The sequence below is a fragment of the Nerophis lumbriciformis genome, linkage group LG01 (genome assembly GCF_033978685.3).
Source record: "Nerophis lumbriciformis linkage group LG01, RoL_Nlum_v2.1, whole genome shotgun sequence".
Lineage (NCBI taxonomy): Eukaryota > Metazoa > Chordata > Actinopteri > Syngnathiformes > Syngnathidae > Nerophis > Nerophis lumbriciformis.
The window spans coordinates 19,541,933-19,567,134 of NC_084548.2; the positions used below are offsets into that span (position 1 = coordinate 19,541,933).

Below are 25,202 nucleotides of genomic sequence, written 5' to 3' on the forward strand. Positions count from 1 at the left end.
CAGGGGCCAGTATGATGTCATTCCCCAGCCGCTGGGCTGTCAGTTGATTAGCCCCATTTAGGCCCTATAACTTACTGTATTACATCAATATTGTATTTCTATGAATGCTCTCATTCATCCAGGTCATTGTCATCTCAGGGAATTCAATCGATCGCAACTGGACTGTTTGGTTTGTCTTAGAAGACTGGATTAGATCTGATCAATCCAAGTCTATGAGCACGAACTGATGAGGCCTACTTGGATGAGCTGCGAAACGTTTTCTAAGACAAACCAAACAGTCCAGTTGCGATCGATTAAATGCCCTGAGATAACAGTATTGTACTTGCAAAACATGCAGTGAGACAACATCATGTCTTTTTAAAGCTTCTCCATTTACTCCAAATGTTAAGTGAATTGATTTGAGAAACAGCACCTGTGCTGGATTCATATCTGCAGCAGTCTTTCCCCCCTGCAGACAACGCCATCAAACCACCTAATGAGGGTTTGTCAAACCACAAATAGGTGGGCAACGACTGCATTTAACTTACTATTTATTATGACAAATGCCTCTTTTTACATGTTCTTTCATCACTGTCTAGATCTATTTTTACACATACAGTATTCTATTCTTTTCTTTCTTCATTTGAAAATGGGGAACATGCTATAATGTGATGACCATGTACGGTAGTTGATATTTGTCATGTCTGTGGCAGACTACAAACACCATGTCAATCAAATAAAACCAGTTTTAACACCATGACATTTTGATCAGTGTGACGATAATAATAAAAAAAGACATCAGATTTGGAAAACAAAAGGCAGCTGTTTTATTTGATTTCCAGTGGCGATCTTTCATTTGTACACATACAGCACTATCCAAACAACTCATGGGAGTGCAAGGTGAGAATGCCCTGCTCTAGTTACTGTGGAGGAGGTGACCAGTGTGTATCTACTTGTAGAAAGTGTACAAATGTAACCTGAGTTAAAATATCAGCTAATAAAAAACTAATTATGACTACAAGAACATGTACTGTATGTTTGAAACTGATCCTCTTAAAAAATTGTTAAATGTTGGTGTTCTGTGTAGCAGACACTGGATGGAGCGTCGACAAATGCCGTCCTTCTACAGTAAAAGCAGTTATTTAAACGAGGGGTCACCTGCGTATTTCAGAAGGGGCGCGAGAACCACACCGGCGTTCTTCTGCTCGCTCTCAGCGCTGTAGAGTTGGTGCTCTTGGATGTAGCACAGCACACTGTCTGGCAGCAGGTACCGGACGCTCTGACCGCGACGAAGTGCCCGGCGCACGTGAGTGGAGGAGATGTCATTGGTGACCCACTCGGGGACCACGTGAATGTTCTGGCGGTGCTTCCACAGCACGTCTGACTGGTAGATGAACTTGTAGGGCTCGGCACGGCCACGCGTGATGCACACCATGCCGAAGCGGCCCACGATCTCGGCAATGTCTTCCTGCTTCCACATGTTGGGGATACTGAAGGACTCCAGAACGTCGGCGCCGCATAGTATCATGAGATGTGGGCTTACTGTAGGGGAGACACTTTAGTTTTGTTAGACTATAAATCGTCACGTATGTGTGGATGTTTGTATTTGGAATTTTTTTCATTTGTTAATGTTTTTTATAACTAAGGAGATTGCACTACAACAACATTGTTTACATTATGACAGTATCTAAATGAGGGTTTTCTTGCTCCTTAACAGTACTGCTTCATTTTGTTGTACAGTACAAGAACAATAACGACATTCTATTTGATTATATCCCTATCCACACCCCATGTGACAAAACACCAAATAAATACTGCAGCTACATAAACAAATGCTATTAATGTCAGTTGATGGGACCATACATCTTCCTAAATTTGACACATTTTATGCTTCATTATCCAATATAAATTGCATTTGTGACCCAATATTGACCTCTTTTTTTAAGTTAATTTAAATTATGCAAGCAAGTGATCACCTGTAATTAATCATGATCAATCCACATTTAAAATTGTGATTCATCTTTTTTTTTTTAATTAGTAAATTGCTTGGATTTACCAGATGTCACGTCCGGCTCATTAAATATGCGTGGTGGTCAAACCAGCGTCTGTTCTCAATGGGTACTTGGCGCCATTTAGCCTTTCTTGAAGAAAAAAGCCCTTTGCTTGCGTTGTTTTGGGTTGTACGAACCGTTCAAATCGCGAAAAGGATAAACATTTATTCAGAGTTCTTTGAGAGGTATTCAAGAAGGGCGGAAGAGTGCTGGATTTTACGAAAAACAACGACAAAAGTGGCACACACTCCAGTCCAAGGGAACAGACTCTAAAAACGCACACATTTGCAATGATTACTTCGTTAAAGGTTTGTTTGACATATTTCTAACGTTTAGTGTTTCCCATTGAAGGACCATCTTGATATAATTTGTATTTTAATTTTTAACAAACAGAAACCACAAAGTCAGGGTCAATGATACTTTGTCAGGAAAGGTACTTCTACGTTTCCCCTCTTGTTTATTTTGTACACAAATGTACAAAGTACATATGACAACAGGACAAAAATCAAATTTGGGGATTATTCAGAAATTGTTAGTTTGTTAAATGGATATGCAGTCATGAATGTCAGCTGTCAGGTGCTATATCATAACAGTTATTTTACATGGACGAGTCCTCGCAAGATGCAAAGACAAATCATGAAATGCAACCTTACCCGAGCAAAAACGATGCATATTTATCTGGGAGAGTCTTGATACTAATTTCCTAGACCCAGCCACACACCAAGTAGTTGAAGACCTCTAAGTTTCCATCTGTTTTGTGGTGTAGAATGACGTCTAGAACTTAAGATAGTTCGATATGTCTGGGAACTCCACCAGAATAATTATTGATATCACTCAACAAATCTTTTTTTGATAAAGTATAAGAAGCTATTCCATTGCATTATTTTTTTTGCTCAAAGAGTTCGCTGCAAAACAGCCATCTTGGCTTGGTTGACCACCACTGTTTTTCACTTCCGGGAATAAGTCACGTGACTGAATACAAGCAATAGGATAACAAAACAAAAAAAATTCAATGTCATCATATTTTGTGTTTTTAGGGTTAAGTACTTTAAAACTTACTTCAGAGTGTTGTCTTGAAAACATGTCCAAAAAAACCCTCAAAATCTTTTTAAGACAGAAAATTGTTGATCAAGTATTTTCACTGTACTATAGAATTCTTGGATGCATAGAGTTTAACATTCTTGTTAAGTGTGTGACAAAATGTTGTAAAGCAGAGAGCAAACACATAGAGGTACAGGGTGTCAACTATCCATCCATCCATCCATTTTCTACCGCTTATTCCCTTTTGGGGTCGCGGGGGGCGCTGTAGCCTATCTCAGCTACAATCGGGCGGAAGGCGGGGTACACCCTGGACAAGTCGCCACCTCATCACAGGGCCAACACAGATAGACAGACAACTTTCACACTCACATTCACACACTACGGCCAATTTAGTGTTGCCAATCAACCTATCCCCAGGTGCATGTCTTTGGAGGTGGGAGGAAGCCGGAGTACCCAGAGGGAACCCACGCAGTCACGGGGAGAACATGCAAACTCCACACAGAAAGATCCCGAGCCCGGGATTGAACCCAAGACTACTCAGGACTTTCGTATTGTGAGGCAGATGCACTAACCCCTCTGCCACCGTGCTGCCGGGTGTCAACTAGTGATTTGTTAAATAAAAAAATACTGAATTGTCAAATAATTGCACATAGTGTATGCCTGACCTTCATTGTTGTGATGAGATGCACTCTCAACATAATTCTCTTCAATGCGTCTCTTTTTGGCGTACTTGACGGTGTCTACGTTGTCACCGCCCTGCTCACTGTCTGCTGTCAGCTGTGAGCAATGATGCCTGAGGACACACAGAACAAAAGGAGAAAAAACTATGTGCTATAAAAGTGAAAGTGAAAGTGGTTTGACATTACGGTCCAGGGTTGCAACATGCTCCTTTTTAAAGGGGTTTTAGCGTCGTCATCATTGCGACCAACACTAATCGCAGTCTTGTCTTAAAATGGTGGTTACCTCGTCACAGTCAAATATTTTCAAACATTATGTAACTTGTCTGTAAAGTGATTGTACACTTAAATCCAGTAATGAAGGTGTGTATAAGCCTGGCCTGATAATACATTCAACTTTTCTCCACAAAACTGAAAAAGTGGCTTAAGGAAAATCACGTCAACCAAGTGTGAGCAGTAGAACTGGATTTAGCATGGACAAATGGGGCCAATTATTTTCATCCCATCCATCTATTTTCTACCGCTTGTCCCTTTTGGGGTCGCAGGGGGTGCTGGACCCTATCTCAGCTGCATTCGGACGGAAGGCGGGGTACACCCTGGAAAAGTCTCCACCTCATCACAGGGCCAACACAAATAGACAGACAACATTCACACTCACATTCACACACTAGGGCCAATTTAGTGTTGCCAATCAACCTATCCCCAGGTGCATGTTTTTGGCAGTGGGAGGAAGCTGGAGTACCCGGGGGGAACCCACGCAGTCACGGGGAGAACATGCAAACTCCACACAGAAAGATCCAATGTGTTTTCATTTTGTACTTGTTTTAATCCTTTTATATGTGCTTCACACTTTTCTCAACTTTTCTTTAAAAGCCTAACCAGGGACGAGGGTTGCAATTTAGCCTGTGGCTACAAGTCTTATGTACTTCGACATCGGTTACATATGGGTAGCAATGTTTAATTGTACTGTCCCTGTCAAATAAATACATAAATAAAAATACATTTTGCTGGACAATACATAATTGTCCCACAAATGAATGCCGATAAACGATATAACAGCATATTTGCTTGCGAGGTTGGTTCTGTGACGGAGCTCTTAACTCAAATCAACGCCTCCCATTGAAATTAATAATATTATTTTAATTGGTGCTTGGCCCCCAAAAAAACAGATGTAACATGCTTTTTTTTTTTACAATTGTTTAACTTTTTATTGTTTTTTGGGGCATTTAATACATGTAAAAGTCAGTACGTACACATATCTTAGTATAACATAGGAATGAACATTTTCCCAGTAGGAAGAGACACAAAAAAGGGGGTACCTCTCTGAACAGTTATAAAGCGCCATTAAACAACCCTCTCCCTTCGTCCCTCTTCTCCTCCATTCCCCCTCCACCTCCCCTCACATTGGACACATGTAACAGGGCTTTTAAAAAGAAAAACAAACTTTTAGATAGGAAATATTGTATAAAAACAATACTACTACAAAAACTACAGTTGTTTTATGAAGTAATGTAATAATATTGTACAGCATTGACCTTGGAGAGTGGACTACAGTATCTCCTTCCTGCTGCCTTTCTGTCAAACACACAATCAGCAGCTTTTCCATGTTTTTATGGATGAACGTCCGCCATTTGGCTATTATTTTAACATTTTTGGCTGGCGTTAGATTCATTTAGCTTCAGTATGGTGCAGACAAGCAGTGATACACTTGAAATGAACACTTAGTGTCTAACAATCTCTGTGAACCTTTTCAATCCGGTTTCAGGGCAAATCACTCTACGGAGACAGCCCTCGCAAAAATGACTAATGATCTACTGCTAACGATGGATTCTGATGCGTCATCTATGTTGCTGCTTCTTGATCTTAGCGCTGCTTTCGATACCGTCGATCATAATATTTTATTAGAGCGTATCAAAACACGTATTCGTATGTCAGACTTAGCTTTGTCGTGGTTTAACTCTTATCTTACTGACAGGATGCAATGCGTCTCCCATAATAATGTGACCTCGGACTATGTTAAGGTAACGTGCGGAGTTCCTCAGGGTTCGGTTCTTGGCCCTGCACTCTTTAGTATTTACATGCTGCCGCTAGGCGACATCATACGCAAATAGGGTGTTAGCTTTCATTGTTATGCTGATGACACCCAACTCTACATGCCCCTAAAGCTGACCAACACGCCGGATTGTAGTCAGCTGGAGGCGTGTCTTAATGAAATTAAACAATGGATGTCCGCTAACTTCTTGCAACTCAACGCCAAGAAAACGGAAATGCTGATTATCGGTCCTGCTAAACACCGACATTTATTTAATAATACCACCTTAACATTTGACAACCAAACAATTACACAAGGCGAATCAGTAAAGAATCTGGGTATTATCTTCGACCCAACTCTCTCGTTTGAATCACACATTAAGAGTGTTACTAAAACGGCCTTCTTTCATCTCCGTAATATCGCTAAAATTCGTTCTATTTTATCCACTAGCGACGCTGAGATCATTATTCATGCGTTCGTTACGTCTCGTCTCGACTACTGTAACGTATTATTTTCGGGTCTCCCTATGTCTAGCATTAAAAAATTACAGTTGGTACAAAATGCGGCTGCTAGACTTTTGACAAGAACAAGAAAGTTTGATCATATTACGCCTATACTGGCTCACCTGCACTGGCTTCCTGTGCACTTAAGATGTGACTTTAAGGTTTTACTACTTACGTATAAAATACTACACGGTCTAGCTCCGTCCTATCTTGTCGATTGCATTGTACCATATGTCCCGGCAAGAAATCTGCGTTCAAAGAACTCCGGCTTATTAGTGATTCCCAGAGCCCAAAAAAAGTCTGCGGGCTATAGAGCGTTTTCTATTCGGGCTCCAGTACTATGGAATGCCCTCCCGGTAACAATTAGAGATGCTACCTCAGTAGAAGCATTTAAGTCCCATCTTAAAACTCATTTGTATACTCTAGCCTTTAAATAGCCCCCCTGTTAGACCAGTTGATCTGCCGTTTCTTTTCTTTTCTCCTCTGCTCCCCTTTTCCTTGAGGGGGGGGGGGCACAGGTCCGGTGGCCATGGATGAAGTACTGGCTGTCCAGAGTCGGGACCCGGGGTGGACCGCTCGCCTGTGCATCGGCTGGGAACATCTCTGCGCTGCTGACCCGTCTCCGCTCGGGATGGTGTCCTGCTGGCCCCACTATGGACTGGACTCTTACTATTATGTTGGATCCACTATGGACTGGACTCTCACAATATTATGTCAGACCCACTCGACATCCATTGCTTTCGGTCTCCCCTAGAGGGGGGGGGTTACCCACATATGCGGTCCTCTCCAAGGTTTCTCATAGTCATTCACATCGACGTCCCACTAGGGTGAGTTTTTCCTTGCCCGTATGTGGGCTTTGTACCGAGGATGTCGTTGTGGCTTGTGCAGCCCTTTGAGACACTTGTGATTTAGGGCTATATAAATAAAGATTGATTAATTGATTGATTGATACGCCCAAATTGCTTCGCTCTGTCATGTTTTTGATGATTTCTTTCTTTAATTCAATGAATATCATCCACTCCTTCTTCTCAGCACTGTCCTTCCCACTCACTTTCTTCTTTCCCAAGGTTGAAACACAAAGTTATGTCGACCTCTAGCTATTTGAATACATATTAAAGTGCTTTAATATCTTGAAATGCAGCTTCTTCCCCAGTTGGAAAAACTGTGTTGAGTGGTTTGCTTGGTTGTTGTTGCTATCACTTTCCAACATATTTGGCATACTTCTGTCCGTTCGTCCGTGTTGATAGGCTAATCCTACTCACTTGTTTGACGTCAAAATATACCCACATCGGACATTGTATTATAACGATGACTGCAAAGTTATTGAGTTCATTTGCATTTACCGTTCAATTAATTGATTTATTAACTATGGGCGCAGGCCGAGTTGTGTACTAACTTTACTCACCGAATCACTTTGGCTGTCTCCACCCACTCAGGCTGCAAGCTTTCCCACGCATCCACAGTGATCCACTCGGAGTTGTCAGTGGCCAGTCTGGCCATTTTCACACGATGGAAAGCCTCAATCAGCCCTTTCTTCTTGTAACCATCCCCAACTGTAGAGATGATGCCTTTCACCACCTTGTAGCGCCCTTTCAAAATTCCATTTTAGTCATTTAGTCACCACACCAATTTGAAACAATTGCAGAATGGCTACACATCAGATTTGGCCCAACCTGTGTCCTCCAGGTGATCTCGGGCCAGTTCAAACATCCTCAAGTGCATGTTGGTGACAGGGTTAAAGGACCCACACGCCAGAAGGACCACCCTTGTTCTCCTCTCATCCTCCATGCCTCATTCTAGAGCACGGCTAACCCTTCAAGAAAGGAAAATAAGCCAATTACTTTAATGTTGATCTTGTAAAAATACGTCTCAATGAGTGGTTGGTCTGCATGTCAATTTTACAGATTTAGTGCAGCGTTCAATGTTACAGATCACAGTTTACTGTTTAGAATGCTTTCAGCATCTGGTTTTAGAGATTGTGCAATTAGCTGGATGGAGAACTACTATTTAACTATCAGGTCTCAATCTGTGTATTTTAATGGTAACCTTTCTAATGCTCTGCGGAGTTCCCCAAGCCAGCCGCCTTGGTCCTTTGCTCTTCTCTATTTTTGGTAATGATCTTTTTTTGATGGTAAAAAAGTGCATCTCTAACTATGCAGGCAGTTGACTCTACATTACACACATCTTTAAGTAATGTAAGTATTTTAAATAATGCTCTGCAATGTGAAGTGGACTCTGTCCAGTTGGGTTGACAGTAATGGGTCAAATTATGATTTTTTTTACGTTTAAAACACCCCCTTGTGGTCTACATAACATGTAATGGTGGTTCTTTGGTCAAATTGCATTGATTATGTTTTAAAGACCTTTTCAAGCCGCTTTCTGACCGTCTCTTCAGGATGTGCCGTTTTAAAGGTGGTCCTACATATTTGGCTCCACTTCGACTAGGTCTTTTCCCCACAATTGTTATTGTAGTTTTAGCGTTTCTATAGCAAGTCTACTGACTTGATTAAGTTTGAACTATACACTAATTTGTATTAGAAATGGTTACAGTGGAAGATGCATGTCCATGTACAACCCAGTCTGCCACACAACAAGAGAATAAAGAAAAAGAAGGAGCTTATTGACTACAGCGTTGGACTACAATGGCAGACGCGCAAAGCAGTTTGGGTTCATTTAAAACCAAATATGGATAATGCGGTGACATCATTGGTGCGAAAAACAGGTTGTGCAAACCAAACTACTTTTTTGGCTGAAGTATGCAATATTTTTTTAATTATAATCTCCGCAATGCCTCCATGGTTTGATTTCAAATTTTCAGGACTCATGCAGATCCCAAATACACAATAACAGTTACCAATAGGTAAGACAGGTTAATTTTGCTTAATAAGTCCCCTTTAAACCACAGTAAAACTAAATATATAAAGTTGTGCTTAAAACACACATTAAAGAATGTGCAGCCTCTCTTGCTCACTTTGAAGGGCACAGTATGTGAAAATAGGCGAGCACATTTCTGCCACACTCACCATCAACACCGGTGCCCCACAGGGTTGTGTGCTAAGCCCTGTGCTCTTCACCCTCTTCACACATGACTGCATAGCCTCTTCAACATCCAATCTCACTGTCAAATATGCCGACGACACCACGGTGCTTGGGCTCATCAGTAATAATGATGAGACAGCATACAATGCAGAGGTCCAACAGCTGGCTTCATGGTGTGCTAACAATAACTTGGTTCTTAACACTAACAAAACCAAAGAACTAATTGTAGACTTCCACAGGAAAGGGCAGAACAAACAGCCTCCACTTTTAATTAATAACAATCTCGTAGAAAGGGTCAAGCATTTCAAATTCTTAGGGGTGAACATAACAGAAGATCTATGCTGGGACATTAACACGGCTTCTACAGTCGAAAAGGCCCAACAACGTCTTTTTTTTTGAGGAAACTAAAATGCGCAAACATTCCACAGAAATCAATGGTCAACTTTTAGAACTGTGCCATCAGCAGTGTCCTCACTTACGGATTTTTAGTGTGGTTTGCTAGCTGCACTTAAGCGAACTAACAGGCCCTCCAGCGAGTGGTTAAAGCGGCGGGGGAAATTACAAGGACGATACTCCCAGAGATGAGTGCCATGTACACAACTCGTTGCCTAAAGCGAGTACACAACATCCTGAAGGACAGATACCACCCAGCACATGGCCTCTTCAACCTGCTACCCTCTGGAAGGAGGTATAGATCGATTCGCGCCAGGACCACCAGAATGTCTCACAGTCTGTATCCCCAGGCTGTGAGACTGCTAAATGAACAGCCTGGCCTTTGCTGCCTCGGACCATCTTATTACCTCACTCTTCACCACCTCAATAATTGTGCTCTGGACATTGCATTGCTGCAACATCAACGTAACACCCATCAGACATCTGACTGTTCCCACCCCCACGTCCCTCTTATCGCGATCTTCCTGACAATGCTAAAATGCTAAAATGTAAACTATTGTCAACCTGCACATCAATGCAGTTTCTATGCCGCTTGACAAAGCTCAAACAAAATCTCGTTGTTCATGTATGACTTAAGTGTTATTATGACAATGACAATAAAGGAATTGATTGGTTGATTGATTTCTTTGGAGCATAAATAACCATTAATAACTAATTTAATTGGTCTTATCATATAAACAAGATTGGGTCCAAAATTAGGCAGGACTGTTTCAGTTATTGATAGATGTGTTTATTTTATAAATTATTATTTTATCAAACAAGTTTTACAGTCATTTGTGTTGTCTTACATTACCGGTAATTATTACGCCTTTATTTGCTCATGCGTGCCAAAGAAAGACTTAAAGCTTAAAGAGATACTACACTAATGTCAGTTTTTTTGTATTACTTTTATTCTTTATTTAGTATGAGAACTGTTTTTAATAGATGTATTGTAATACTGTTTTATGTAAAGCCTTTTATATGCTTATCCTTTGTTCTTGAGTGTATTGTTCAGTTTTTGTTTTGATGTCTTGTGTGATGGTACTCCCCAGGGATACTTGTGTTTTGCTGTGTAGCAACTAATGGGGATCCATTTCAAAGAAATAAACAGTCCAGTGTTTGGACGGCACTACACGGGAGCTAGTCAGAAATCTGTTTTTCCCCAGTTGAGCCCCCCCCAGCATTTTAGCGCCCCTTTATGCAAAACCAACTTTTCTTGCAGTACCTATTGGTACCAGCTGTGGTGTATTTGGGATTTGTCCCAAAAATGTGAAGCTATTTACTAAACAATATAGCCTTCATTCTTACGTCCTCCTTCATAGAAAGGGAGCCACGTAAAAAAGGTGTGAGAATTAGATATTTTTAAGTGTTCTTTTTTAATCCATAGTCATGTTTAAATCAGCTAGTATTTTCCTATGTAGTGTGTCTTTTCGTGATCTCCTTGCTTTTATCTTATGTCCGCTATTTAACTCTTTGTTTTGTCTTAAGGGCTTCTGTTGGTCGGCTCACAAAGCTGTTTTGGCAAGTTCTTATCTGTTTTGAAGACGCAGCTGTGCTCCTTTCTGGGCAAGAGGGGATGATTTCCCTCTACATAAACTGACTCTTTTTGTTTGAATTTAGACCTCTTCCTGATGATGCTATTGTTGCGTTGTAAGGGCTGGTCTCCTAAAGCTTTATTAAAAAACCTTGGTATTATATCATTTTGTCTCTGGGTTTTTTTACTCAACATATACAGTGTGTCATCCAAAAGAATTTGGGATTGACCAGTGTGTTTTATTCCTTGAGAGGAAGACTGGTCGAACGCAAAAAGGCCACACACAAAATGGGACAGCCTTGTGGCAGCCAATCGTCACCAGGAGTCCATCTTTGCTAAGCCATCACCGGGCTGAGTCCATCTTTCTGTGGCCAATCCCGCAACCGGGTTCATCTTTCCAAACACACATCAAAAGACTTCCTTGGAAATCCTGTCTTTCTCTACGCTGTTTTATCTGCGAGCTCAAGTCAAGTAAACTTGTAGTAAGCCACGCCCACAGGCACCTGCCGTCCACGTCAAATAACTGCCAAACTGTAAAAAATAGAAGCTATTGTGAAAAAGAAAACATTGAAAGAAATCAATCTCAAGAAAGTCAATGACTTCACTATAAAAGTGGGTGACATTGTTATCACCAGGAAGGATGAGGTCACCTACCTAGGTTCCATTCTAGAGGCTAATCTTTCCTGTGATAAAATGGCAACCAAGGTAATCAGAAAGGTCAACCAAAGAACAAGATTTCTCTACAGAATCTCCTCTCTGGTCAACAAAAGCACCTTGAAGATTCTAGCGGGAACTCTCGTTCAACCCTTTTTCGATTACGCTTGCACCTCCTGGTACCCTAGCACCTCCAAAACCCTCAAATCTAGACTCCAAACATCCCAGAACAAGCTAGTCAGATTACTTTTAGACCTCCACCCCAGATCACACCTCACTCCAACCCACTTCTCCAAAGTGGGCTGGCTCAGGGTGGAGGACAGAGTAAAACAACTTGCACTGAGCCTAGTCTATAAAATCCGCTACACCTCCCTGATACCGAAGTACATGTCAAACTACTTCCTTAAGGTAAATGACCGCCATAACCACAACACCAGGGGGAGCTCCACTAACCACGTTAAACCCAGATTCCGATCTAACGAAGGTCTTAACTCATTCTCCTTCTGTGCCACATCAGTATGGAATGCACTCCCAACAGGTGTAAAAGAAAGTGCATTTCTATCCTCCTTCAAAACTGCACTAAAAGAACACCTCCAGGCAACTTCAACCCTTGACTAACACCCTTCCCCTTCCACATCCCACCTTGCCTTGCATAAGAGAGTTTTAACTTGCACTTACAGATGTAGCGACCAACTGTAGTTACTGACAGTGGGTTTCTGAAGTGTTCCTGGGCCCATGTGGTGATATCCTTTACACACTGATGTCGCTTGTTGATGCAGTACAGCGTGAGGGATCGAAGGTCACGGGCTTAGCTGCTTACGTGCAGTGATTTCTCCAGATTCTCTGAACCCTTTGATGATATTACGGACCGTAGATGGTGAAATCCCTAAATTCCTTGCAATAGCTGGTTGAGAAAGGTTTTTCTTAAACTGTTGAACAATTTGCTCACACATTTGTTGACAAAGTGGTGACCCTCGCCCCATCCTTGTTTGTGAATGACTGAGCATTTCATACTACTTTTATACCCAATCATGGTAACCACCTGTTCCCAATTTGCCTGTTCACCTGTGGGATGTTCCAAATAAGTGTTTGATGAGCATTCCTCAACTTTATCAGTATTTATTGCCACCTTTCCCAACTTCTTTGTTACGTGTTGCAGGCATCAAATTCTAAAGTTAATGATTATTTGCAAAAAAAAAATGTTTATCAGTTTGAACATCAAATATGTTGTTTGTTGCATGTTCAACTGAATATGGGTTGAAAATGATTCGCAAATCATTGTATTCCGTTTATATTTACATCTAACACAATTTCCCAACTCATATGGAAACGGGGTTTGTATATATTTGTACCATGAATTGATTTACGTGGACCCCGACTTAAACAAGTAGAAAAACGTATTCGGGTGGCGAACAGTCCATGGTGTATGCACCTCTCTCCCAAAGTTTACTGGGGTAGGCTTCAGCTCATCCGCAACCCGCATGAGAACGAGCAATATTGAATTTGCGTTTACAAAAAAAAATAACCCACAAGCAGCAGACCTCTATCTGGTCCTTGAAATGAAATATGAAATATAAAATGGTATGCTAGGTCGTCAGGTGCCCTTAGCAGCGATTGTAAACAGTGACTCGCTGTGTTTCTAACCAAAGATGGCGATGTTTAACTCCCTCTGAGAGAACACATACACATGGATTAAATATAGACCAAGAAAAAATACTCGGATTATATCGATTTTACTAGTACCATAAAAAGGTTGAAGAAATGAAATAACGTTACCAGAACTTTGACTGGTGTCCTTGGTCGGTACTTCACTTCCGGTGATGACGTAACTGAGCAATCTGATTGGTTGAGTTAATCAGAAAAAGGACGCGAACCTCGCCCGCATCGTTGAGCTGCATTCACGAACACAACGGCGGAATATCTTAAAACTAGCTTAAACCGCTTCGAGAGGTTGTGGTTCTGTTAGGTTTCTGTCGGTTTTATTTGGCGTGTATTTGCTGCACATGCGGGAAGTAGATGTGAATATTTGACTGACTGCGTTACTGATCCAACTTGTTTACAAACAGTCCTAGTGAGCTCTTTTCCTTTAGCATGCTAGCTAACACCCCCAGCTAACTGACTTTGCTGAAATGTCAGATTTATCAAATAAAATGAAACAAATGTCATGATACATTATATCATTATTGTTGTAAGCCTTTCTCATTTAACGTGTAACTATGGTATAGCTCGGTTGGTAGAGCGGCCGTTAAAGCAACTTGAGGGTTCCAGGTTCGATACCCGCTTCCGCCATCCTAGTCACTGCCGTTGTGTCCTTGGGCAAGACACTTTACCCACCTGCTCCCAGTGCCACTCACACTGGTTTAAATGTAACTAGATATTGGGTTTCACTATGTAAAAGCGCTTTGAGTCACTAGAGAAAAGTGCTATATAAATATAATTCACTTCACTTCACTACTAAGTCCTCGCTGTAGCTCCCGTTGCATGCCCGCTTGAAGCTTGATATTGTTCCGTAACAGATTCAACCGAGGATGGCTTCACGTGGAAAGTCAGAAACCAGCAAGTTAAGACAAAATATGGAGGAGCAACTTGACAGACTGATGCAGCAGCTTCAGGATTTGGAAGAATGCAGGTGATGCACGCAGAGCACTTTCAACCTGCAGACAGTGCATGCACTTGACATGTGTGCATCTTTGCAGAGAAGAGCTGGACGAGGAAGAATATGAGGAGACAAAGAAGGAGACATTAGAGCAGCTGAGTGAATTCAATGACTCCCTGAAGAAGATCATGACAGGAGACATGACTCTTGTGGATGAGCTGAGTGGAATGCAGCTGGTAGGAGAACAACAACATGCATGCATCTTGTGACTTGAGGTTGTTGGACAAAAAAGAAGAAGAAGCAGAATGGATCAGTGGAGTCAAATCATACACCAATAACATATGACTGATTTTTGTCAATGAAAATTAATGTGTTAGTCACAGGATATAACTAAAAATAAATTCAAAAGTAATATCAGTAGTCACATAAATTAAAATATGTATAATAGATAGGGATGTCTGATACTCGCTTTTTTTGCCGATATTCCGATATTGTCCAACTCTTAATTACCGATACCGATATATACTGTCGTGGAATCAACACATTATTATGCCTACTTTGGACAACCAGGTATGGTGAAGATAAGGTCCTTTTTAAAAATAATAATAAAATAAAAAAGATAAATTAAAAACATTTTCTTGAATAAACAAGAAAGTAAAACAATATAAAAACAGTTACATAGAAACTAGTAATGAATGAAAATTAGTAAAATTAACTGTTAAAGGTTAGTACTATTAGTGGACCAGCAGCACACACAATCATGTGTGCTTACGGACTGTATCCCTTGCAGACTGTATTGATATATATTGATATATAATGTAGGAACCAGAATATTAATAACAGAAAGAAACAACCCTTTTGTGTGAATGAGTGGGAGGAAGGTTTTTTGGGTTGGTGCACTAATTGTAAGTGTATCTTGTGTTTTTTATGTTGATTCAATAAAAAAACAAACAAACAAACAACTATACCGATAATAAAAAAACCCGATACCGATAATTTCCGATATTACATTTTGAAGCATTTATCGGCCGATAATATCGGCAGGCTGATATTATCGGACATCTCTACACATTATTATGCCTAATTTGGACAACCAGGTATGGTGAAGATAAGGTCCTTTTAAAAAATAATAATAAAATAAGATAAAAATTAAAAACATTTTCTTGAATAAAAAAGAAAGTAAAACAATACAAAAACAGTTACATAGAAACTAGTAATTAATGAAAATGAGTAAAATTAACTGTTAAAGGTTAGTACTATTAGTGGACCAGCAGCACGCACAATCATGTGTGCTTACGGACTGTATCCCTTGCAGACTGTATTGATATATATTGATATATAATGTAGGAACCAGAATATTAATAACAGAAAGAAACAACCCTTTTGTGTGAATGAGTGTGAATGAGTGTAAATGGGGGAGGGAGGTTTTTTGGGTTGGTGCACTAATTGTAAGTGTATCTTGTGTTTTTTATGTTGATTTAATAAAAAATAAAAAAAAACGATAATTTTTGATATTATATTTTAAAGCATTTATCGGCTGATAATATCGGCAGGCCGATAATATCGGACATCTCTCATAATAAATAAAATGGAGTGGAACAAATAGTGAAATGTTGTACTTTTTCAGTGCAATGACAATAACATTGACAATATCAATCAATCAAAGTTTATTTATATAGCCCAAGTGTTTCAAAGGGCTGCACAAGCCAAAACGACATTCTAGGCTCAGATCCCACATCAGGGCAAGAAAAAACTTAACCCATTGGGCGCAGTGAGAAACCTCGGAGGGGACCGCAGATGTGGGAACCCCCTTCCCCGGGCGACCGGTGCAATGGATGCCGAGTGGCTACGGTTGATAATGTGAGAGTCCAGTCCATAATGGGGCCAGCAGAGGAACCTCTTGCATCTAGACACGTCGCGGCACAGAGACGTCACCGACTGATGCATAAGGAATAAAGTTCCGTTCCATTTCATGTGTAATAAAAATAATTATTTTTTTATATCCAACATTTTCATTGCATTATTAAAATCCTGATATACTTTTTCCAGATACATTTTAGTAAGTAGATACTCACTTTTTGTACTTTTTATACTTTTATATTTTTAAAGCAAATAAAAATAACTGTGCCATACACAATAATTTAATTAATGAAAAAAATATTAATTATTCATAGAAATTTTAAGAAAAATATTGGCAAAAAATGCTCATGTTTTATAGCATTTAAAAAAAATAAAACGTCTCTATACTTATATTTATAATGACTCATTACTTATACAGTACATAGCACTGTATTGTCGATGGTGAATTATGACAGGATTTCATTGTTTTAAGCGGGTGAAAGTAGCATCTAATCACTTTGTGTCGAACAAAATGCAAAACTAAAAGGATCCAATTATTATAATGACTAATTCTGTCTAACTGTGTTGGCCCTGCAATAAGGTGGCGACTTGTCCAGGTTGTACCCTAAGTGCAGATGGGGTAGGCTCCAGCCCCCTGTGACCTCGAAAGGGACATGCGATAGAAATGGATATATGGATATTGTTAGTAAATGTTGCCTTGGAGATTAAAATGAATATGTTTTTAAATTAAGTTATATTATTATACATTTTGTTTATTAGGTGCTTTTCAGGGCACATACATATGTTTTTTACAGACATCTACTGTATATACAGTTTATGTATGTAAGTTACATAACAGTGTTTTAGTTCATGTTTGACAGCATTCGTGATAGATAAAAAACAGCTCTATATTGTGAGGTAAAAACATGCAGTATCTGTACCAAATTATCGTTTTCTTTCCTTTGAATATAATTTTTATTTTAGATTAAAATACTAATAAAAAGGTTTTTTTTCATAGCAATAACTTTGTTTCATGTTTAATTTTGATTTACAAGTTAAGAGTTTTGTTTCCAGTAGATCCCCATGCACTCATTTGTCATCTTTACTTTGTATGGAAATAGTTTGAAATTACAAAAAAAATTTTATGTAACCTTTGTAACAAAATATCTTCACTCCTTAAGCCACCAGGATTAAGAAAAAAAATACAAAAGCAAAATAAATTAAAACACTTAATACAAATATAATAATAGACTTAAAAAATGACTTAAATAGAATGGTTTGATTGCGCTGTAGCTACAGTATGCTTCTAGCAGATGGCGCTGTCTTACAAGTCAAACTGCTCAACATTTTCCTGCAGGAAGATGTTTGACAAGACTTGTTGTCTAACTGCACATTTTGGAAGTACACTCAGTATACTGTATGCCTGTAATTATTAAATGTGTAAAACTGAATTTCGAACATGTTTTAATAACTGTAAAGCTAATTATATGGTTTAAATGATCCAAAATAGAAATTTTTAGGGCTTTTTATTAGAGATGTCCATTAATATCGGCCTGCCGATATTATCAGCCGATAAATGCTTTAAAATGTAATATCGGAAATTCTCGGTATCGTTTTTTTTATTATTGGTATGGTTTTTTAATTTTAATTTTTTATTTTTCATTAAATCAACATAAAAAACACAAGATACACTTACAATTAGTACACCAACCCAAAAAACCTCCCTCCCCCATTTACACTCATTCACACAACAGGGTTGTTTCTTTCTGTTATTAATATTCTGGTTCCTACATTATATATCAATATATATCAATACAGTCTGCAAGGGATACAGTCCGTAAGCACACATGATTGTGCGTGCTGCTGGTCCACTAATAGTACTAACCTTTAACAGTTAATTTTACTCATTTTCATTCATTACTAGTTTCTATGTAACTGTTTTTATATTGTTTTACTTTCTTTTTTATTCAAGAAAATGTTTTTAATTTATTTATCTTATTTTATTGTATTTTTTTTTTTAAAGGACCTTATCTTCACCATACCTGGTTGTCCAAATTAGGCATGATAATGTGTTAATTCCACGACAGTATATATAGCGATATCGGTTGATATCGGTATCGGTAATTAAGAGTTGGACAATATCGGAATATCGGATATCGGCAAAAAGCCATTATCGGACATCCCTACTTTTTATGGATGTTATAGCGGTAATCTACTGTATTAGACAGCAAGCTAGTTGAGGCTGAATCCACAGCGCCTCTGCTGGTTGCAGCAAGTAGTGCACCCCATATATTTTTATCCAATGATGTTTTGATTAACAATGTTGTTCTCTTCAGGCGATCCAAGCTGCCATCAGTCAAGCCTTCAAGACTCCAGAGGTGATCCGACTGTTTGCTAAGAAGCAGCCAGGACAGCTCAGAACCAGACTGGCAGAGGTTTGAACGACATGTTTTTTTTGTTTAGCACCGCTCCCCGCTTGCCTTTCTCTCCCAACCTGCCGTGTGACATTCTGCACAGATGGACCGAGACGTCATGGTGGGGAAGCTGTCTAAGGGCGTGTACACGCAGCAGAAGATGGAGGTTCTCACAGCGCTGAGAAAGCTGGGAGAGAAGGTGTGTTGGATGGGAATGAGATACCGTCTTCAATAATGTCTCAGTTGACACAGCATTAATATCTCTTATGTAGACATATTTTTTGATACTGAAGAATTAGTGTGTGTTTGTTTACATGTGAGACACTACTACGCTTGTACTACAAAAGATGCACATTTTACAGTCACTTATGATGTTGTATCAGAGCTAATGTTAGCATATATGCAGCTAAAAGATTAAAAAACATCTAAAACTTACTGCAACATGTGTTCTCTAATTGGAAGTAGGCTGAAATGTGAACATTTCTACTGACACAGATGACAGCGCATGATATAAATGTTCTCTTTACTAGTTTGGAAGTAGTTATTGAAGAATTGTGCAGCTTCGTCTAACGTCATGTCACTTTTTACAGTGTGTAGTATGAGTTCGGTCATGTGACTTACAGGCTTCGTTTGATTGGTGAAATAGTCAAATGTTACTTGTGCTTACATTGGATTGGTGAGACAGAGTCATGTGACCATCATGTGACAAGAAGTCAAATGAATATGTCTTTGCAAGCATGAATTATAAATAAATATAGGATGTATGTAAATAAATGTAGTGGTCAAAATCGAAACTCAAAAGTAACTTTTCTTTCTCAAAAAATACTCAGGTAAAAGTAAAAAGTACGTTGCATTAAAACTACTCTGACAAGTACAGTTTATCCAAAATGTTACCGGTACCTAAGGAAATATAACTGAGTAAATGTAGTGCATTACTACTAGGAGTGTGGGAAAAAATCGATTCGAATTAGAATCGCGATTCTCACGTTGTGCGATTCAGAATCGATTCTCTTTTTTTTTTTTAAATCGATTTTTTTTTAAAAATTATTATTATTTATTTTTTATTTTAAAATTATTATTATTATTATTTTATTTTTTATTTTTATTAATCAATCCAACAAAACAATACACAGCAATACCATAACAATGCAATCCAATTCCAAAACCGACCCAGCAACACTCAGAACTGCAATAAACAGAGCAATTGAGAGGAGACACAAACACGACACAGAACAAACCAAAAGTAGTGAAACAAAAGTGAATATTATCAACAACAGTATCAATATTAGTTACAATTTCAACATAGCAGTGATTAAAAATCCCTCATTGATATCATTAGACATTTATAATAAAAAAAAAGAAAAGAACAATAGTGTCACAGTGGCTTACACTTGCATCGCATCTCATAAGCTTGACAACACACTGTGTCCAATATTTTCACAAAGATAAAATAAGTCATATTTTTGGTTCATTTAATAGTTAAAACAAATTTACATTATTGCAATCAGTTGATAAAACATTGTCCTTTACAATTATAAAAGCTTTTTACAAAAATCTACTACTCTGCTTGCATGTCAGCAGACTGGGGTAGATCCTGCTGAAATCCTATGTAATGAATGAATAGAGAATCGTTTTGAATCGGGGGAAAAAAATCGATTTTGAATCGAATCGTGACCCCAAGAATCGATATTGAATCGAATCGTTGGACACCCAAAAATTTGCAGCCCTAATTACTACCACCATTCCCTTTAAGGTGCGCGCCTGTGCAGTTGCACACTGCTCATGCGTCTTCTGTGCACAACCAATCTATGCCGTGCACAAAATAAAATCCAATCTGATCCCTAAACAAAATAAACACATAACTATTTGTGTTGTTTTGTAGGATTTTGCAATGCAACTCTGTGAGTGACAGGTGACAACAAGCGGCAACAATGATAGTCAACTTTTTAAAGAGGACAGGAATTCCATCGACCACTTTATCGAGCAAAAGTGTTGATATTTGGCCGTAACCACACCAAAAACATTAGTAAAAAACTTCTATCTAGAAAAAAGGGTAATTTTCTGCTGTACACACCAGGCCAAAACCAACTCTTCGTCATCTGTCTTATTAATAGGAGCCGCTTACTTGCGCCAACACACGCACTCATGGCACTTAACCAGTGACGTGTTTAAGGCCACACAAAAAGTCGGACACCTCCAACACTACACATAAAGTGTAAATCCCAAGTCTTTACACCTGGACTCCTATCAGATGTGTGCTTATTCTACTGTAACTGATTAAGAATGTTAATTTATGGCTAACAATCATTAAATGTTATTAGATTACATAAATGCTCATAAAAATATATATTTTACAGACAACGGTTACCAGAATGTACACTTTATCCCATGTTTACATCTCATTGTGCAACATGAGAATGTTTTAAGGGGAACTAAATGTGATCAATGAAAAGGGTACACATTCTTTCCAAAGTAGGAACTCCACCCAGATATACAATACTTGTACACACCTAATGAAAAATAATATTTTGTTGTTGTTTTCATTGTAAGAGGGCCAAATCACCTATATTACATAATAATCTCATGAAAATGACTGCTGTCAGTTGATTATTATAATAAAACATTTAACTTGTTATGAATTCAGGTTTGGGACAGATGCGATGCTGGTATGGCCACAATGCGCACGTCTGATGTTGCTCACATTAGCTCCACTGAATGCTCAGGGAGTTTTTGCGTTTGCTCACACACATAAAACACTAGAGGGAACATTGATTACTACCCACCACTAGCACCTAGTCTGCCAGAGAATAAGAAAACATAGGAGGAAGGATCAGTGTTGCCAAAGACCCTTCTAGATTCTGTTTTTCAAAAAAGCTTTAAAAATTAGTTTTTAAAATCAGAGTAATCGCACCATTGAATTTTGATTAATCGAGATTTATTGCAGCGAGTAAATTAATTGCTTGATAATTGAAGATAACTTTCAAAAAGACTGAAATATTTTGACACATATGCAATGTTATTGTCAGAACCTAATACAGGATTTTTTCCCAAATGTTTTAATTTGATGCGCATCATTTATTTGTTTAAAACTTGGTAACAATTTTATTTAAAGTCTAAAGCAATGTTCCCCAAACTAAGAATCCCTGTGGGATGTCATAAGTTGATCTTTTTTTTTTTTTTTTTTTTTAAATCTGTCCTGTCCAGTCCCTTTAGGCAAATGATATTGTTCATGTAGATATAGATCTGTAAATGTAGATATAGATTTACTTTACAAAAGAGAAGTGTGGGATACGTCTTGCCTAATTTGTATTGGACTTTATGAAATGTTTGGATATATTTAGTGTTTGGTGCCGCTGGACTGGAGCAGGAGGGGATAGAAAGAAGCAGAATAAATAAAGAAAGGGGGTGGAAAGAAAACACAATACAAAAATATATGCAAAACTAAAATATATACATGTAGTATATATACACAGACACACACATATTGTCAGGTTCAAACACTGATGACATCTATTAAACAAGACAAGAAGCAAGGAATCAAACAGAGACAGAATTAAATTTGGCTCAATGAGGAGAAACGCGTAGACGAAAGATTGTACGCCTCCTCTTTTATTTGGACTTTCCCTGATTACATGGCAACAGCTGTTTCTAAGGGAGGGGGGTCGTAAACAGTCGCTGCCTTTGGTTACAAAACAGTTCAAAGAAAAGGTCGTAAAACAGTTCAAATAAAAGGTGCCTGGAGGGAGGTCAGGCCCTGCCTCCTCTCCGCTTTGTAGATCTCGGATAAAGACATCTTCCTGTGGATTACAATACATTACAAAAAACCGACACCCTCAGGTCGCTTCCCATCTTACACAGTGGAGTTTTACAAGCCTTTTGCTTGGTAGGATCAAAGACAGCTTTTGTCGTCTCGCAGGGCGACCTGAACTCAATGTAACACAAAGTTTTGTGATAACTTAGATACACTTATTCTGACACATATATGTATTTTTACATACATACACGCATACATATACATATACTTTATGTATATAAACACACACACACATTAATATACATATATATACATTATATGTATATATACATATATGATGACAGCTTTTATTAGCTTGTTTGTGTGGTAGTTTCTAGTTTATCAGTGACGACAAGATAAGATGATATGATTCATCACGTGTGTTTGAAATAAGTGTTTGTTCTGACAGCTAACAACAGAGGACGAGACTTTCCTTGCAGAAAACACGACAGCTACTTTGAGCCAATTTGAAAAAGTGTCGACAGGTGAGTCAGCACATTTACTGTACTTGCAGAAGCACATATTAATAACCGCCCTCCATTCTTTCTGCCTTTTCTAGGCTCCGAAGATAAAATATTGGCTTTAGCAAGTTGTGGTGTGAAAACCAAAGTATAACAAACAATTACGTACACAGAGAGAGGACACAGCAGGTTGTTTTATTGTAAATAATGTGATGCTTTTTAACAGCATCCTGGATACATAATGTATACAGTATCTCAGTGTTTTAAACTGTAGTCTTCTTGCTACAAGAATGTAAAAAATAATAATAGATGTGCTTTTATTTATGCTGTGTTTTTATTGCTTTGCTTCATGTTTTTAATGCATGTTGAATGTGTGCTAATGTTTTGAATGTAGTTTACAGGGATGTAATTTACATACAAGGCCACACTGAAAAGGAACAGAGAGTGAAAATCAAAGGAAAAACATATTTCAATAACAATATGAATTTCCACATAAAACCTGAGATATTTCATTGTCAAAGTATAACTTTACAACATTTCTAACAGACCTCATCTTAACCATAATATGTATTTTTCTTGTAATAACACTTATCTAACATTACACGTTTGAAGAAAGAATTGCAACTTTTTTATGCAGTATTCTGACTTTAAGCTTAAAATTAAATAAAATTTAAAAAATCCAACGTTACATCATAATAATGTGACTTAATAACTGACTTTAATCTTTCTATTTAGAATTCAACTAACAACTTTTTTCTTACGGTATCACTACTATTGTCTGTATTATAAATAAACAATTGTTTTTTTTGTGTGTAGAATTATTACTTCATTTTCATAAAATTCGGAAAATGTCTCATTTTGACTTTGTTCTTGTAAAGTTAGTCATTAAGTTAGACTTGTACTTCTGTAATTTTACTCCTTAGTTCTCAAGTCAATAATATTTTTCTGACTATTTTGATTTTATTCTCTACTCACATAATGAATTACTTTATTTTCTAAATAATTCTTTTATTTATACTTTTTTCTCAGAATATCAAAATTGTTCATAAATTATGGATGCAACAATCCTTCTCATAAAATTACATCTTTCTCAAATGATCTTTTAAAACTAAAATAGAATATATTACATTTGTTTTAAATATAATTAAAATCTTTTAATGATCAAAAATATGTTTTTAATGTTTAGTCATTTTAAAATGATTGAAAACTTAACTCCCGTAAAATTACCTAATCCTCACATCATGACTTATCCTTGCAATGTTCCAACTCCATCCATCCTTCCTTCAATTCCCATTAAATTACCAATTTGATTTTTTTTTTCATTGTTGGAAAAGTAGGATTTGAATTTATTGTGGTACAATTATGACCTTGTTTTTGTTCTCATGTTTTATTTCAGTGTGGCTCTTCTCCTTCTTTGTATAATCAATGTATTTTACACTACAGCAGCAATATTAGTGTAGTATTCACATAATATCCATCATCTGCAGCTGGTGTACAGTATGTTATGATAATGTACATTAGACAGAATGTTTTGTAAACAGTTGGTGGTGTCTGGCCCTCTCTTAAAATTAGATTTATATGATGCCGTTGCTGATTGTGTTGTTATATGCAAAACTGTATAATAAAAACATTACTTTTATTTGATGCAAGTCAACGTTAAGCCATTTCAGCCTCATGTTTCATGCGATCCTTCTGACACATGTCCTCTTCAAAAGCAAAACACTTTTTCATAATAAAAGCTCCAGTGCTAAATCACATGAATATCCCAAAGAGCCAACATAATTTCAGTTTTAAGTAAGTTATCAGTTATTGTGTTCTGTCATTAGAAAATGACAAAAAAACAGAAGAAAAGTTAGAGCGATATTTTAATTGCTAATATTTAAGAAAATATTGTCAGGTAGTTCTATAAACTGATTTACATTGTAAATTGTTTGTTTTGTAGCAATAAAATGTTATCTATCAAAACAATGGAAAGAAAATATATTATTTTTCAGTTGGCATCATAGACACTTTTGTCCACTGTAAAGGACATTGCCAAAAAAAAACATGATTGCGCACAATTGTTCAACTTTTCATTTAAGAAAAATCAATGCAATTCTGTGGGTCTCTGGAGGATATACTGTAAATATACAGTCTACACCAGAGCTGGCCTATGAG

General features: G+C 37.9%; 2 protein-coding genes across 3 annotated transcripts in view; one reads left to right on the forward strand and one right to left on the reverse strand.

Annotated features, from left to right (window-relative positions):
• Positions 1-782: 782 nt before the first annotated feature.
• The window catches only part of nmnat1 (nicotinamide nucleotide adenylyltransferase 1), a 32,357-nt gene continuing 7,937 nt past the window's right edge, over positions 783-25,202 (reverse strand). Inside the window, exons 1-5 of one of the 2 annotated variants that reach the window (XM_061976868.1) lie at positions 13,719-13,843; positions 7,957-8,096; positions 7,689-7,872; positions 3,737-3,864; positions 783-1,521 (exon numbers count right to left, since the gene is read on the reverse strand). In XM_061976868.1, the coding sequence (XP_061832852.1) occupies positions 1,118-1,521; positions 3,737-3,864; positions 7,689-7,872; positions 7,957-8,071 (831 nt within the window). In that variant the 5' untranslated portion in view covers positions 8,072-8,096; positions 13,719-13,843 and the 3' untranslated portion in view covers positions 783-1,117. Of the gene's footprint in view, positions 1,522-3,736; positions 3,865-7,688; positions 7,873-7,956; positions 8,097-13,718; positions 13,844-25,202 lie in introns of those variants that run through there. The other variant, XM_061976879.1, reaches the window with a different exon arrangement.
• Positions 13,778-24,705, forward strand: lzic (leucine zipper and CTNNBIP1 domain containing). The gene is made up of 7 exons (XM_061976909.1): positions 13,778-14,013; positions 14,459-14,571; positions 14,639-14,774; positions 18,714-18,812; positions 18,895-18,990; positions 22,994-23,069; positions 23,144-24,705. Exons 2-7 carry the CDS (start codon positions 14,471-14,473, stop codon positions 23,197-23,199), a joined length of 564 nt encoding a protein of 187 aa, XP_061832893.1. The 5' UTR covers positions 13,778-14,013; positions 14,459-14,470; the 3' UTR covers positions 23,200-24,705.

Bases quoted from the DNA above. Each gene is read 5' to 3' on its own strand.
- lzic (XM_061976909.1), top strand. From the start codon at position 14,471: ATGGCTTCACGTGGAAAGTCAGAAACCAGCAAGTTAAGACAAAATATG. The intron at 14,572-14,638 runs GTGATGCACGCA...GCATCTTTGCAG, and splicing joins CAGGATTTGGAAGAATGCAG to AGAAGAGCTGGACGAGGAAG. The intron at 14,775-18,713 runs GTAGGAGAACAA...TGTTCTCTTCAG, and splicing joins AGCTGAGTGGAATGCAGCTG to GCGATCCAAGCTGCCATCAG.